Source organism: Artemia sp. Qi Xiang Cuo, chromosome 16 (assembly GCF_049724085.1).
Source record: "Artemia sp. Qi Xiang Cuo chromosome 16, ASM4972408v1, whole genome shotgun sequence".
Lineage (NCBI taxonomy): Eukaryota > Metazoa > Arthropoda > Branchiopoda > Anostraca > Artemiidae > Artemia > Artemia sp. Qi Xiang Cuo.
In genome coordinates, this window is record NC_142809.1 from 12,102,347 (window position 1) to 12,117,711 (window position 15,365).

At 35.8% G+C, this 15,365-nt stretch overlaps 1 protein-coding gene across 1 annotated transcript in view; it reads left to right on the forward strand.

Annotated features, from left to right (window-relative positions):
- Positions 1-13,727, forward strand: part of LOC148942572 (FAD-dependent oxidoreductase domain-containing protein 1-like) — a 99,321-nt gene extending 85,594 nt beyond the window's left edge. Inside the window, exons 7-8 of the mRNA XM_089102307.1 lie at positions 4,626-4,740; positions 13,578-13,727. Coding sequence (XP_088958433.1) covers positions 4,626-4,740; positions 13,578-13,717 — 255 coding nt within the window. The 3' untranslated portion in view covers positions 13,718-13,727. The remainder of the gene's footprint in view (positions 1-4,625; positions 4,741-13,577) is intronic.
- The last annotated feature ends 1,638 nt before the right edge of the window (positions 13,728-15,365 follow it).

Below are 15,365 nucleotides of genomic sequence, written 5' to 3' on the forward strand. Positions count from 1 at the left end.
GGGGGGGGTAGAGCAGGGGTTATCACAAGTTTTTCTCCTGGAAGAGTTTGAAACTTTAAGAAGGCCTGTTTACCAGCATTTTATATTAGTTCTCTCTCTCTCTCTCTCGCTCTCTCACTCTCCCTCTCTTTGTCTCTCTCTTCTCCCTCTCTCTCCACCTCTCCTTTTACTTTTACAGGAAATGAAAAAAAAAACGATTAACAGTGGCAAAAATTTAAAGTACGTAAAATAAAAAATAAGTAAAAAGGAGATCTAGCATTATATGGATGGTAATTCATTTAGTGGCGTTGTGGGTTTGATCTTATCTTGGTAATATGGGACCTGGAGTTCGAACTCGGCTACAGCAACACATTTCTGGACTGATGCAAGGACCTTAGTGCATATGCACTAAGGTCCAGTTAATTGCAGTTAATTTTATGCATATATATGTTACCATGAATGCTCGAAATCTGGTTAATGTCGACATTCAACGGGGAATGTTGTGAACCGGTTTTTCACCCGTGAAGCTTTTTCACTCCTCTGCAAGCTATGATGGTAAAAGTTAGAGATAGGTTAGGTTAGGTTATGTTAGTTTAGGTTAGTTTAAGTTAGGTTAGCTTAAAGTTTGTTATAAATATCAGAAATGGGTTAAAAGCCTAACATAAACTAACGTAAACCAGCCTAACCTCACTTAACCAAACCTAATCTAACTGAACCCAGGTTGTTGAAATCATATTCATGCAAGTATCTCCAGTCGTCATATTCATTTTACAATACGAATTAATGTCAATCTGTTCCATTTTCCTGTTGTCACTGTACTGTCTCATTATGAAAGAAAAAACACAAAGAGAGAGAGAACTCTCTTGACGAAGAAAACAAACGGGACTACGGCTAGTAAAAGGAAAAGACAAAACTAAAGTGACGCGAATAATTCGCCTGTATGAAACAAGGCGTCTCCAACGCTAAGAAAACAATGATATAAACTAAGACAGACTAAAATCAAATAAAATCCAAAACCAAGAAATAAAAACAACAAATATCTGTATCTGCAATTATTGCTACTCTGACTGAGCACCAAGTCACAACTTTTAAGTACGATTTCATAATAGCAAGCATGCAAGGGCTAAATACCAAAGCGAGCAGAGGTCAAGTCGGCTTTTTGATACATTAATTAAAAAAAAACTTTTTCCACAAAATAAGTTTTTCAAACAAAAGTAAAGAACTCAATTAAACAAAAAGTGAGCAAAAATAAAATCAAATAATCTACCAAGCGTGAAACTACCACAAATAAGCATCAATAAATAAATGAAACCCAAAACAAACAGAAATTACAATAAATAACCGAGTCAAACTCAAAACGAGCAGAAATTAACATAAGTTGGGCACAAAACCCCTATGCCTTCCCAAGGCCAGAACAAAATTTGCACTTTACTGAAAAAAATATAAATGTTTTTACTTTTATAACTTTAATAAATCAAATAATATTAACATTTGATTACTAAATATCAGTATGTGTATATTAAACTGACAATGCAAATTCATTTGTATTTTTTCAGTAAAGTGCAAATTTTGTTCTGGCCTTGGGAAGGCATAGGGGTTTTGCTCCCAACTTATGTTAATTTCTGCTCGTTTTGAGTTTGACTCGGTTATTTATTGTAATTTATGTTCGTTTTGGGTTTCATTTATTTGTGATAGTTTAACGTTTGGTAAATTATTTGATTTTAGTTTTGCTCATTTTTTGTTTAATGGAGTTCTTTACTTTTCTTTGAAAAATTATTTTTAGGAAAAAGTTTTTTTAATTAATTTTTGTTCTTTTTATATTGAAATAGTGTTGTCAGGGGAAAAAAAATAACATTTTAAATCTTTTCGTTTTTTAGAACTTTATAGTTTGGCCTGCTATCTGTATGCTGGAGAAAAATTTTCAGCAATTTTTAACAACACACACCCTTTTAAAAATCTGGACAGAAATAGTACTGTTTAATTTAGTTTCATACCTCCTCTAGTTGACCTGAAATGGAAAACTTGATACCATTTGCAAAAAAATCTGTTTACTTTCTTTGATAGCTTGGATACACTTACGCTATTTTGATTTGGTTAAATTTCAAGAGCAGAAGTAGCCCCGAAAGTTTGAACATAATACCCTCAGTCGTTCTTGGGATACTGCTGAGATGCCTCAGATACTGCTGATATGCTGAGATACTGCTGAAGAAAACCAGCGTCCAGCCAGCGACTCGCAAAGTTTCTACTTCATGAATAGGTAGAATATCTTGTAAATAAAAACTGGATTTGAGGAAGACTAAAATCTATTCTATAAATCATATACAACAACTTTCTATATAAACCTTATATGCCCCCAGGGCATAACCTACAACCCTTGTACTGAGGTCTCTGAGGGGATTATCATCCTAAAAGACCTAATTTGCAGAACTTTCAACTACGTTGAACAAAATGGATATCTTAAAATTTTGATTGGATGTGTTTGGGAAAATGGTGGGCGTGAGAAGGGCATTAGTCGCTATCCAATTACTTTCAACTATTAAAAAAGGCCCTAGCCCTGTCAATTTCCAATTGAATGAGCCCTTTTGAAGTTTCTACGACAACGCTTTCAATAAAAACTTTATATGCCCCCAGGGCATAACTTACAACCCTTGCACTGAGGGGTCTGAGGGGGTTATCATCCTAAAAGACATAATTTCCAGAACATTCAACTACGTTGAACAAAATGGATATTTCAAAATTTTTACTCGATGTGTTTGGGAAAATGGTGGGCATGAGAGGGGCGTTAGTCACTATCCAATCACTTTCAATTATAAAAAAGGCACTAGCCCTTTCTTTTTCCAATCGAATGAGCCCTTATGAAGTTTCTACGACAACGTTTTCAATAAAAACTTTATATGCCCCCAGGGCATAACTTACAACCATTGCACTGAGGGCTCTGAGGGGGTTATCATTCTATGAGAAAACATTTCCAGAACTTTCAACTACGTTGAACAAAATGGATATCTAAAAATTTTAATTCGATGTGTTTGGGAAAATGGTGGGACGGAGAGGGGCGTTAGTCGCTATCCAATCACTTTCAATTATAAAAAAAAGGCACTAGCCCTTTCTTTTTCCAATTGAATGAGCCCTTATGAAGTTTCTACGACAATATTTTCAATAAAACTTTATATGCCCCCAGCGTATAACGTACGATTTTTGCCCTTAGGGCTTTGAGCGTTGGAGTTTTCATCGTCAAAGAGATAATTTGCAAAGCATTTATCTCCAGTGATTAACATGGCTATCTATTAATTTTTATTGGATGTGTTTGGGGGAATGATGGGCGTGGGGGGGGGCTAGTTGTCCTCCAATCACTTTCGACTATTAAAAAGGGCAATAGCGCGCTAGCGCTCTAACTATTGTAAGAGGCCTGTGAAGTGGGTCATTTTCTTCTGTCCATATATAAATGCTGAGACTAATAAGACTTTACCTCGTTTTTAGCTTCTGAGAGTTGTGCAAAGATTGTTTCCACATTTTTAGTATTCAACCCATCAACGATTAGGGTGTTTTAGAGAAAACTTGAAACAACACAAAGAGAGAGAGAGAGAGAACTCTCACGACAAAGAAAACATACGGGACTACGGCTAGTAGAAGAAAAAGAAGAAACTAAAGCGACGCGAATAATTCGCCTGTATGAAACAAGGCGTTTTCAACGCTAAAAAACAACAACAACGAAATAAACTAAAACAACCTAAAATCAAATAAAATCCAAAACCAAGAAATAAAAACAACAAATACCTATATCTACAATTATTGCTACTACGACTGAGCACCGCAAAAGCTCAATAGAGTTGTTTCAATGAGAACACGACTTTACTATAGAGCGACTCAATAAAGCGACTTTACTGTTAGTGTTAAAGTGCTTTAGTGTTCTCATGAAGTATCAGCTTAGAGCAATAAGTAGAAACTTTCAGGGCATAATGAGGGGGTGTTCAACTGACCAAAAGGCAATACGTGCACAAAACCATTGCTTCTTCTACTACTGTTACTGCTACTATTATTACGTACTAATGCTGCTGTGACGACGACTACTACTAAGTCTAAGCCTTTGGAGGTGAAAACTATAGGGAATATTGAAGAGGTATTTGAATTAATTCAAAAGACAGTATGTGCAAGCAGGTTGTCAAAATGGTGCATCAGCAATATCTTATGATTATATTGTTCAAACTTTACAAATTATGTTCTGGTCTTTTAGAAGACATGGGGGCGGCAGCCCCACTCTTTTTAATTTCTGCACGTTTTGACTTTGACTTGTTATTTATTGTAATTTTGTTAGTTTTTGGTTTCATTGAATTACCGATTGTGACTTATGGTAGTTTTACTCTTGAAGAATCATTTGACTTCATTTCGTCTCATCTTTGGTTTAATATAGGTCTTTACGTTTCTTTGAAAAACTTCTTTGGTGGAAAAAAGTTTTCTTTTATAATTAATTTACAGAAACACTTAAATCTAATGTTAAACATTCATTCCATTTGTACAATATTGACTAAAACAGAGGATTCATCGTAATGAAGCAGGGATTTCATCGTACCTTTTGCCAAAACCTATTCTAGAAATACAAAAGTAGATGCCGTAGCTACTGTTTATTAACTCTTAAGTTTTTCTTTCAGGTAAAGAGCGCCTGGGCCGGACATTACGACTACAACACATATGACCAGAACGCTATATTAGGACCCCATCCCATTCATAGAAATGTATTTTTTGCCACTGGATTCAGTGGCCATGGTAATTTCGTTTGCTTTTTCTATCCCTTTTTTTCTTAAAGGCTCCCTGAAGGCATTTTAAGTCTCTATATAATGGAGATGTAATAGAATATAAAGCACTTATTAATTAAACGAAAACCAACCACGAATTACGGTTAGGTTAGATATGAGAAAACCGATTACGTAGCCGCAAAGACAAGTGATGGGTGATAGAATGTATTGGGCTTGTATAATTTGGGCTATATATTTGCACATTAGAGGGGGGGGTAGGTTAGGTTGAGTTAGGCTAGGGGCGCTGTCCAAATACTTTACCATCACCCCCACCCCCTAATTTGCAAATATATAGCTTAAATTATATTATTATATAAACTAAAGATTATATGATGGTTATATTTTGTTAGGATTAACCTAACTTCACTTCTTGGGTTTGTTTCGTATAATTAAAAAGTGCCGAATATAATTCAAATTTTAGAAAATTATACAAAATATAACTCTATGTCATGGGTCGGCAACCTTTTGTTGTAAAAGAGCCAAATTTTTACGTTAGGATATTATGCGGGTCGCACTTAGGTCACATGCCACTACATTGTAAGTTAGTATTGTATGTATAATTTAATAATTAATGTATATCTACAATATTTATATACAAATATTTTAGGTTTAAAAAAAAGCTTCACGTATATTTTTTTAAAAAAATTATTGTAGTTATTACAATCAATGAGATTTTTGTTGTTGTAGTTGACTTGTAGGTGTTTTTTTTTTACACTAGCTTGTATTTTTGTTTTAGAGGCGCGTAGTATTGCGTCTAAATGTTTATCCGATAACGGAGAATATTATATGTTTTTTCGGTAATTCAGAATTGAAAAAGCTTGCTCACAAATATATGCTCTACCAAACACAGTAATTATTTGCTGAGTAAACCCTTTTAACTCCTTGTAGTTTTCACAAGGCAAACTTCCATAGAAATCTACCGAGCTGGTTTCTCCTTAAAAGCTATTATAAGGGTGGTATCACTTTGAAAATCCATCTTATTGATTCACAAATTGCTTGGTACATTACTGATTTCCACTGCGAAGGGGTTTTCGAAAATATCCATCTTACGTGAGATCTTTTTGAAATCAGCAAACCGGATTTCAAACTCAGTTTGAAGTTGTATTAATGCACTCTTCATTTAAGTCTTTTGCCAAACAAAATTTATATCAGTTTCTCCTACTGCTTTTTTGCAATTTGGAAAATGATCGAGCTTTTCCCATCAATATGGTTAATGGCGTTTGACTCAATTCACAGAGATTCACTATGGAGAATACTACGGTATTATGGATTTCCCGACAAGATTGTCCTTATGATTGTCAGGCTATACGAGAATCAGTTATGTACTGTACGGACTGATGATGGGGTCTTAACAAATGGCTCAGTGTGAGGTCTGGTGTCCATCCAGAATGTATCTTCTCTCCTGTACTATTTGCTATACTCATTGACTATACACTTCAAATATGTAACTTCACAGGTGGAATCCAGCTGAACCAAAACCTCCAATTTTGGGATGGTGATTTTGCTGATGATGTAACCCTCCTATCTCATTTAAGAGAGGAGCTACAGAAGAATATCGATGTGCTCTCTAGCACGGCCGAGCGACCTGTTCTGTCAATAAGTACACAGAAAACAAAATTCATTTGAAATAGCGTCAATACCCTACCTTCCCCACCGCTCGAAGTTTGACCCCATGTAGTAGAAGATATCTAAGAGTTCAAGTACCTTCGTAGTGTCATTAAATATGACGGAAGCCTTGAGTGGAAAATCACCACACGCATTGCATGCGCGAGAAGCGCCTTCAGTAAACCAAGAAATGTGTGGAGGAATCCAGTATACTCCCTGAAGCTGTGCGGCTGCGAATCTTGGGTTGACTAAGCAGCTGGAAAGTGAATCTAGGTTTTGGAGAACATCTGCCTTCGACGCATCCTTGGTATCCAGTGGACTGATAAGGTTACTAACGCCTTTATACACGAAAAGACAAAGTAGCCACTCGTGGTCGGTAGAATTATGGCTAACCGATGGCGTTATTGGGGTCACATGGTGCGGATGGATGAGGGCTGCCTACCCCATGATGTGGGGTGTTGGGCTCCTCCCGGCATCAAAAGGCGCGGGCAACGGAAGGTAATACTAGGCAAATGCCTTGAGAAGGATGATGTGCTGTTGAGATCGTCGGTCGAGGACCTGTTGTCAAAAGCACAAGAGAGGTCGTCATGGAGAGACACCGTTGTCGCTTTATGCATCAGCTGGTGTGGGAAGACCTAAGTCTAAGTAAACATGCTTGATAAACAATGTTAGTTCCATTCCAAGTGTCTTAACATCCGAATGCAATTGGCATATCAATTTATTTTTTCTTTGTAACGTTTGTTGAGTTCATTCTTTTCTCTAGTAAAATCAGTTAAAAACCCAAGATATATACCCATTGGTTGTTGTAAAGTTTGGGTATTATCTTTGCTTTCATCTTCATGAAGTTAAAAAATTCTTTCTTAAAAAAATAAAAAAAACGGCGAAGTATTGCTCCTCGGTTTTGCCATCTTGCTTCACAGTAATAGATCACGTCACCATATTAGCTTCCACATCTTCCAAAGGCTTTCTAAACTGATGGTGAGTTAATAGCCGATATAACGGTATTTATTGTTTCTTTCAACGACAAAACCTTGCAACACAATGCTTCTTCATGGACAATGCAGTGAAATGTACATGAAACTTCAGATCCAGACTCCAGAAGTTTGCTTTTGGCTCTTAAAGCGACACTTTTATTATGACTGCTTTTGTTGTTTCTGTTGTCCGTGGTGATGCTCATTAATTTATCCCAGCTCAAACCGCATGAAACCAGAGCTTGTTCCAAGTGTTGAAATAAATCTCCCGCTTTGTAGTATCATCAAGACCGCATATTTTAAATAACTCCTCATATGCATGACTGTTTTCATCAATTCCTCGCACAAATATTAGGAATTGTGCCGCATCTGACACGTCCGTACTTTTGTCCATTGCAAGAGAGAAGTATGTAAAAGACTGCGCTATATCCTTAAGTTGTTTAGACAAATTAGCATCCAAGTCTTCGGTGGTGGGTGTAAGTTCTAGCAAAGAGACTAATGTTTTCAAAAAAATATCTGTTCCGTGCATACTTACTCCGCAATAGCTAGGACACACTCTTTTGCAAGTTCGCTACCAGTAAATGAGCCACCATGCTTTGCTATTATTCTACCACTTGTAGCTGATTGGCTAATTGGCTTATTGGTACGTACAGCTGATTGGCTTCTGAAATGGAACAGCTGATTACGTACAGCTGATCAGCTGATTGACTGTGTTGGGTAACGCGAACTTTGCTTTGCGGAATGGACTTACTTGTTCAGGCATAACTGGTTCTTGACTTGAAACAGGAGCGGATGAATTCTGAGCTTCTTCATTGTTCACCTCAACCTCAGGGTCTTCAGGATGACATAGGATGTCATTTGGAGGACTAATTGGGTAGGTCCGTCAGGATTAGGGCCTGTCAGTGACAAAAAAGTTAAGAAAATCACCTTCTGTGAAGGTTTCAGGATTTTACAGTCATATTCCAGTTTTCTGTAAGACCCCCATGATGTTATTTGGGGTGAACAATAGAGAAAGACTCCATCTAACAAAAGAAGCAATGTCATTTATTGCTAAGGTCTTCCCAGGATTAGACAACACCCAGTTATCTGGAGCTTTGTTGTATTGGCACTTGAAGGGAAAGTACACACTGCCCTCTAAGATCTAGAGCTTGGGGCTGATGTGTAGCGTGATGCCTGAATTTTTTGCAAACTGGATAACTTTTAAGGAGAAATGAGAATTATTTTTATCTAAGATTCAAGCTTAGGGTTCTTTTGAGATGCATGTGAATATGTCCTTGGGGTGATGAATATACTTCAAAAACAGATCTTGACTGATCCAAGCCCATGGTGAGACTCCACCGGCTGAGTTTGCTGGAGCACCAGTTAGCATGTGAGGCTGAAAGTTTTTCCTTATAAATGTAAAGTAAGATGGTAAATACTGACTGCTTGCAGAAACAGTCCCGACCATGGTGACAAAGACACCTCTCTCTGAGGATGTTGCCTTGCACACTACTTTCTGAACCCTCTCCCCAAACATTCTAGTAGGAATGTGAACTATGGTTACAGAATTTTCGTAACAGTTATAAATGTCACTTGCAGCGAAAGGAATCTTTTCTAGAACTGATTTTAAGTTTGATAAGAACTGTCCCATATTGACCCTATTACAGCTTTACCCAAACTTGTGGGTTCAGACTTGTGTTGTGACAGTTGCGAATTTCGAGTTCGAAAGCCTGCCAGCCAGTTTATCCCTGCCTCTTTGGCATTGCTCCAGTTCTGACGAATTGTCTCGTTGCTTGCTATAGCAAAGCAGTTGATGCAATCAAAGTCACATGAACTGGCAATTTTAGTTACAAGTAGTTGGGGTTTTAGTCCCAATCAGTCACAGTCGTAATTATTTGCAGTTGCAAGCAGTCACAAATTCAAAGAGTTAAAAGCAGTCACAGTTTGAAAAAGTCACAATAGCAGTAGTACTAATTGCATAAGGAGTAGTTGTAGTAGCCCTCAAAGGTTCAGTTTATTGCTTTCAGCTGTCCCTCAGAAATTCTTCATATGTCCTTTTGACACCCTTCATGCACAGAGTGCATTTTGATTTTGTTCAATATACACTGCAATATCCCGACTAGTTTCACCTTAATGGCCTTAGCCATCCGAGATATATTGCAGATAGGCCATTTTAACATACATAGAATAAAATTAGAATAGAATTTATTTGCGCTAAAAGCCCATAGGCCATGGAAAATTTAGTTATTATTCCCCCTCAACAGGTCCTGAAGTTTCAACTTAATACCTTTATCTGTTCCAAAGATGTCGTAATATGCCCTTATGACAAACTTGGATGTACATAGTGTTTTTTGTTTTTTTTAGTAACATCCCCAATAATATGCACTAAAAATTCCAATGTACCCCCTTTTTTCCTGGGATATTGCGTCTATGACATTGTATCTATCATATTCTATCTATCTATATCATTGTAGACATTTTATCTATGCTCCTTTGACAACCTGGATATACTCGAACCTTTTTGAAGAAAACTGCCTTTAAAAAAAAAAAAAAACTACCCTCGAATTTATAGATAGATGTCATCTGGTCCATATTGGAATATTTTTCAGTGTATACCATTTTTCTGTCCCACTATGTTACAGATGACACTCTTCTACAAAATCAAGCGTTATTTTTCCTCTCCTGAATATTTTGCCACAAGATGGCCACATAAAACGACCGGATAATTTGGCTTTCATTTGGTACTACGAGCACTAAATTGTACAGAACTAAAAAAGAATAAACAGAGAAAACCTAAAGGCAAAATACTTTTGATGGTCATGATTAGTCTGGTTCGTTGAACATCAAACTAACCATACTAGATGGCGCTTTTGGATTTTTTGAGAATGCTAGATGGCGCCCTCTTTGACTCCGTTGTGTATTGGTATGGTGTGTAATATGGTCCGTCAGGTATGTTGCGGCGAGATCTTGTGGGTGACACCGAGATGCCTCGAGGGCCACATGTGGCCCGCGGGCCACGGGTTGCCGACACATGCTCTATATAACGGAGAACTGTAAGTATTGAAAGTTGTTTTCCCTCGCAAAGTGAATTTTTTGCTCAGTGGTTCTTCAGTAATTCCTATTTCAGAATTTTCTGTGTTGCTACCTGTGGCTTATTAACGTGCACTATGATATTTTATACTACATACTTAATGTACTTATATGGACTTGATTTATTAGAGTGAATTATTGCGGTCTAAAAGCATAGTAAGAATTTAGTATAACAATTAAAATTTGCTTATTTCCTCACCTTAGACCTTGAAGTCTCCTCTGCCTCCAGAGGTGCTTAGGGTATCCAAGAAAGAGGCGACAGCCATTCTCTTATCGCTGTGGTCACCAAAATTTATCCCATTGGGGTTGGAGTGAGACATAGAGATTTATAAGGTCAGCTCGATAGCTGTGTCGTTGGTGATTTTTTGGTGCCCTCTTCTTTCGGGGCCTCTGTTCAACGCATATGACCTAGTGGTCGAACGCGTCAAACCCCAAACAACAACCTCTGTTCACCACGGTCAGTTCCTAGAGTGCTAAAATTGCCCAAATATGTGTGCTACATAGCAATTATCGGTGCCACAGTAAAAAACTGACTGTAATAGTGATAAAATGGCACTTCAGTTGTGTTACACATAATGAAATAGTGCTAAGCACTTTCGTGCTAGAGGTGGCAACCCCGCCTCTGGTTGCTACTGAAGGACAGCTTGATGATTCTTTTAAAAGCTATGTTTCTCTGTTGTATAACTTTGCTTTGTGTTTACATTGCGTGTAAACACAATACAAGAGCTCATATAAACAAATTTTTGTATACAGAACCCCTGATAATCACTGATCTTTTTTTTGTATCTAACCTCAATTTTTTGTACCCTTTCCCCCCTCCCTAAGCGGAAATTCTGGATACGGTCCTGGTTGTTACCAGTTTATGTTGAGTCTGATTTAAAATAATATATTTTGTCGCCTGAAACTGGCTACTTGGAAATCCCGCGAATTTTTGGTGCTTTTATGTTATCATCGGTTATGCGGCCAGTTATAAAATAGCGCTGATCGTGGAGAGAAAATTTCCGCCCAAAAGCTTAGTACCTTTTTTTATTTCTCGAAAGCTTTAGGTTTATCTTCCCCATATGTTCTATCAAAGCTTAAGCATATTAAGCTTAAGCTCTATTAAAGTTTGAAACATATTAAGCTTAATCTCTATTAAAGTATATGTTCTATTAAAGCTTAAGCTCTGTTAAAGCTTATGTTCTGTTAAAGACTGAGCATATTTAGCTTAAGCTCTGTTAAAAAATATGTTCTATTAAAGCTTAAGCATATTAAGCTGAAGCTCTATTAAAGCTTAAGCTCTATAAAAGCTTATGTTCTATTAAAGACTGAGCATATTAAGCATATTAAGCTCTGTTAAAACATATGTTCTATTAAAGATTAAGCTATAAAAGCTTAAGGTTTATTCTCCCCATAACGTTATGATTTTGTGACAAGCCCACAACTTACGCTAAAAAGACAAAGTGTGAATTTTGTCCTTGTCATTAGTTTCTTTTGTTATTAGTTTATACTTAGTTTATATTTATTTATATTGCATTTATCATATTATATTTGCCTATAGTATGTTACTTAGTTCATATTTATTAGTTTATATTTAATTAGGTCATTAGTTTATACTAACATTAGTATAAGAGTATTTAGACAAAGTATATTACTCGATTCAGTAGTTTCAGATCTATCCATTCATTGGGCCTGAATTATAATACTGTTTATACTTTTCTTAGACAAACTTATAAAATGAATTTTTTTTAAATATTTGTTTGTTGTTTTTTTTGTTGGGGGGGGGGGGGGACTGAAAACGACAAAGAAGAAGAACTACACTTACATGAAAAGCAAAAGACAAAATGCAGTTAAAAATTTAGACTGATAATGATTCCTATCAATGGCTTTCGACGCAGCTAACGCTTCACTTGATTTTGATTTACTTGACTTTTCCTTGTTAGCTTTTTTTTTTTGCATTTCTTTCTCATTACGTAATATGTGAAGATTCGCCCTCGGTAAATTCGCAATATTTATTGCTTTTATCGAAAATAATAACAGGCCGTTTATTATGACTGATACCAAAGGTCATCAAAACTTGTTGTATATTTCTTTTTTTCTACAATTAAAAAAATAGAGCATAGTAGAATTAGTAGATTTTTTATATTTTAGCACAAATGCAACCGTGCCATCTATTTACTGTCTGAGAAATAATAGTTTGATATCTCGCTTTCAAAGTTCCAATTGGCATGCAATTCAGAATTAGAGTCATTATCCTTGAAAAAAGCAAATAAAAAAATAAAGTAAGTAAAGTGTATTTATGAAACTTAAACATCGATAAGATTGGCCTATCAGTGTCGATTTTGGAAACAATAAACTATTGGTTTTTGCTTCACCTTAAGTTACATATGCCTAACTGTACAAATCATGTTAAAAACATATGCGTAAACAAACTCATAATGTAAAATTAAAAGGAAAATTGTAATCTGCCTTATTATGTTAGAAAGTGTTTACTTACACTTTCTCCCTAACTATCTTCTTCTGTCACCCTTTCTCTTTCCCCTTCTCTACGTTTCTCTCTCTCTTTCAAAATGTCGAGAATTAGCAGTACTGTTCCGTTTAATTACTTGCTGAAAATCTACGGTATCAATGAACTATGTCCGAATCACATATGCCTAACCAAACTCATAGTGTCAAATTCGAATGAAGATTGTAATCTGTCTTATTATGTATGTTTTTTTGCGTTCACTTCTCTCTCTCTCTCTCTCTCTCTCTCTCTCTCTCTGTCTTTTTAACAAACGAAAATGTAGAGAAAATGAGTATAATATATTAAAACAAAGCAGTGGAAAAAATCAACAAACTTTAAATACTAAAGAAAATCTAAATACTTCGACTTCGAATGAATAATTTCAATATATTGAATAATTCCAATAATTCCTTTGACTGAATAAGTGCAACAGAATAATAGACTAGGGTGTTTCCGGTACAATTGAAGTTTGAAATATCTTAATAACTTCCAATATCATCATGCAAATAGCACGAATGCTCACATAAAATACTATACCCGTTTTCTCTATGTTTTCAAATTATAAATCCTGTTAATAGAAAGGTAGTGTTGTCTAAAAAAATTATTTCAACAATTTGAGAATTAGCACTGATGTTCTGTTTAATTACTCATTGAAAATGTATTATATTATCATTTTAGGACTGCAACAAGCACCTGCTGCCGGCCGTGCAATTGCTGAACTGATCATCCATTCAAGATATCAGACTCTGGATCTGACAAGGTTTAGATTTGAGCGTATACTTTATAATGACCGTTTAATTGAAACGAATATAGTCTAAGTTTTATTTATCAAGTAGCATTCGTTTGGTATTTTTTTTAGCAATATTTAAGGAATAATAAAGGCTCGAATATGAATACGTTAGGTGAGGGTATGCTAGAACATTAAGTGAGGGTATTCTCTTCAAATTTGCCTGAAAATGAAGAGTTTGAACTGCCTGGACTATGACAGTTTTTCTATCACCACAAATAATCCCTACTAGCAGGGGCGTATCCAGGGGGAAGGATTAGAGATTTTAAACCCCCCTCTGCGAAGTTTTGTCTGATTCGTAAAGACAAAACAAAAATGTTTACAAACTGTTTTTTTTAAACTTTAACCCCTTCTCCCCCCCCCAAAAAAAATGACGCCATTGAAAAAAATTCTGGCTACAGCCCTGCCTACTAGTATGCTATATTGTCTAGGAGCTAATCCACAGGACTGGGAGGGAGAAGGCTATAGTCCAGTACCACCCTTATCGATAATTAAATATTTAAAAAAAAACAAGTTTTTTCAACTGAAAGTAAGGAGCAACATTGAAACTTAAAACGAACAGAAATTATTACGTATATGAGGCCCTAGTCAATATCTCGCTCTTTACGCTAAAGTTCGAATTCTGTTCCAATTCTCTAAGAATGACCTCTGAATCACAAAGGCCGTTTAATTAGAATAGATAGCTCTTTTGAAAGTAATAAAAAATACTTTAGCGTAAAGAGCAGGGTATTGACTAGGAGACGAACCCCCTCATATACGTAATAATATCTGTTCGTTTTAAGTTTTAATGTTGCTCCTTACTTTCAGGTGAAAAAACTTGTTTTTTTATTTAATTTCTGATTGTTTTTTTTTTAATAATGCTGGGAATAGCCGGCGCCCCCTTAATAGAAATGTTCCTTCCCTCACGAAAAAATCCTCCATGGAAACATCCTCCCACGTAACCCCCTCCTCCGAATCCCCTCCTCCCACCAGGAAAAATCCCTCCTGAATCCGTCTGTATACTTCCCAATAACCAATACTATATGTAAACAATGGGCAAAGTTCATAACTTGCAGCACTTCCTTCGGGGACTGTGGGGGATTTAGCCATCCTCAAAGACATAGTTATTAGATTTTCGACTATGCTGAACAAAATGGCTATCTAAATATTTTGATCAGGTGACTTTGGGACAAAATGAGTGTGGGAGGGGGCCTAGTTTCCCTCCAATTTTTGGGTCACTTAAAAAGGGCACTAGAACTTTTAATTTCCGTTCGAATGAGCAATGATAATTGATGATAATGAATGATAATAATTTATCTTGATACTTATGATTAAGGACAATTTGTAATGACAATTAATGATATTTAATGTTGACAAGTAATTATATTTGATAGTGAGAGCTAATGATAATGATAATTATCATTAATGATAATTTACAATGACAGTTAATATTTGATGATGACATTTGATGACAATGATAATAAGCACTGATGACTAATTATCAACCCACATTCACTTGCGTATTCCTAGGAATCTATGGGTACGGTTCATAAGCAAATTGTCATCAATGATAATTATCATTATAATTAATTGTCATCATTAAATATTATTGCAAGTTTATTACAATAATATATCAAAATTTATATAAACATAAATAAAATTATTTATATCAGATTTTTTATTTGTATTTATTTATGACT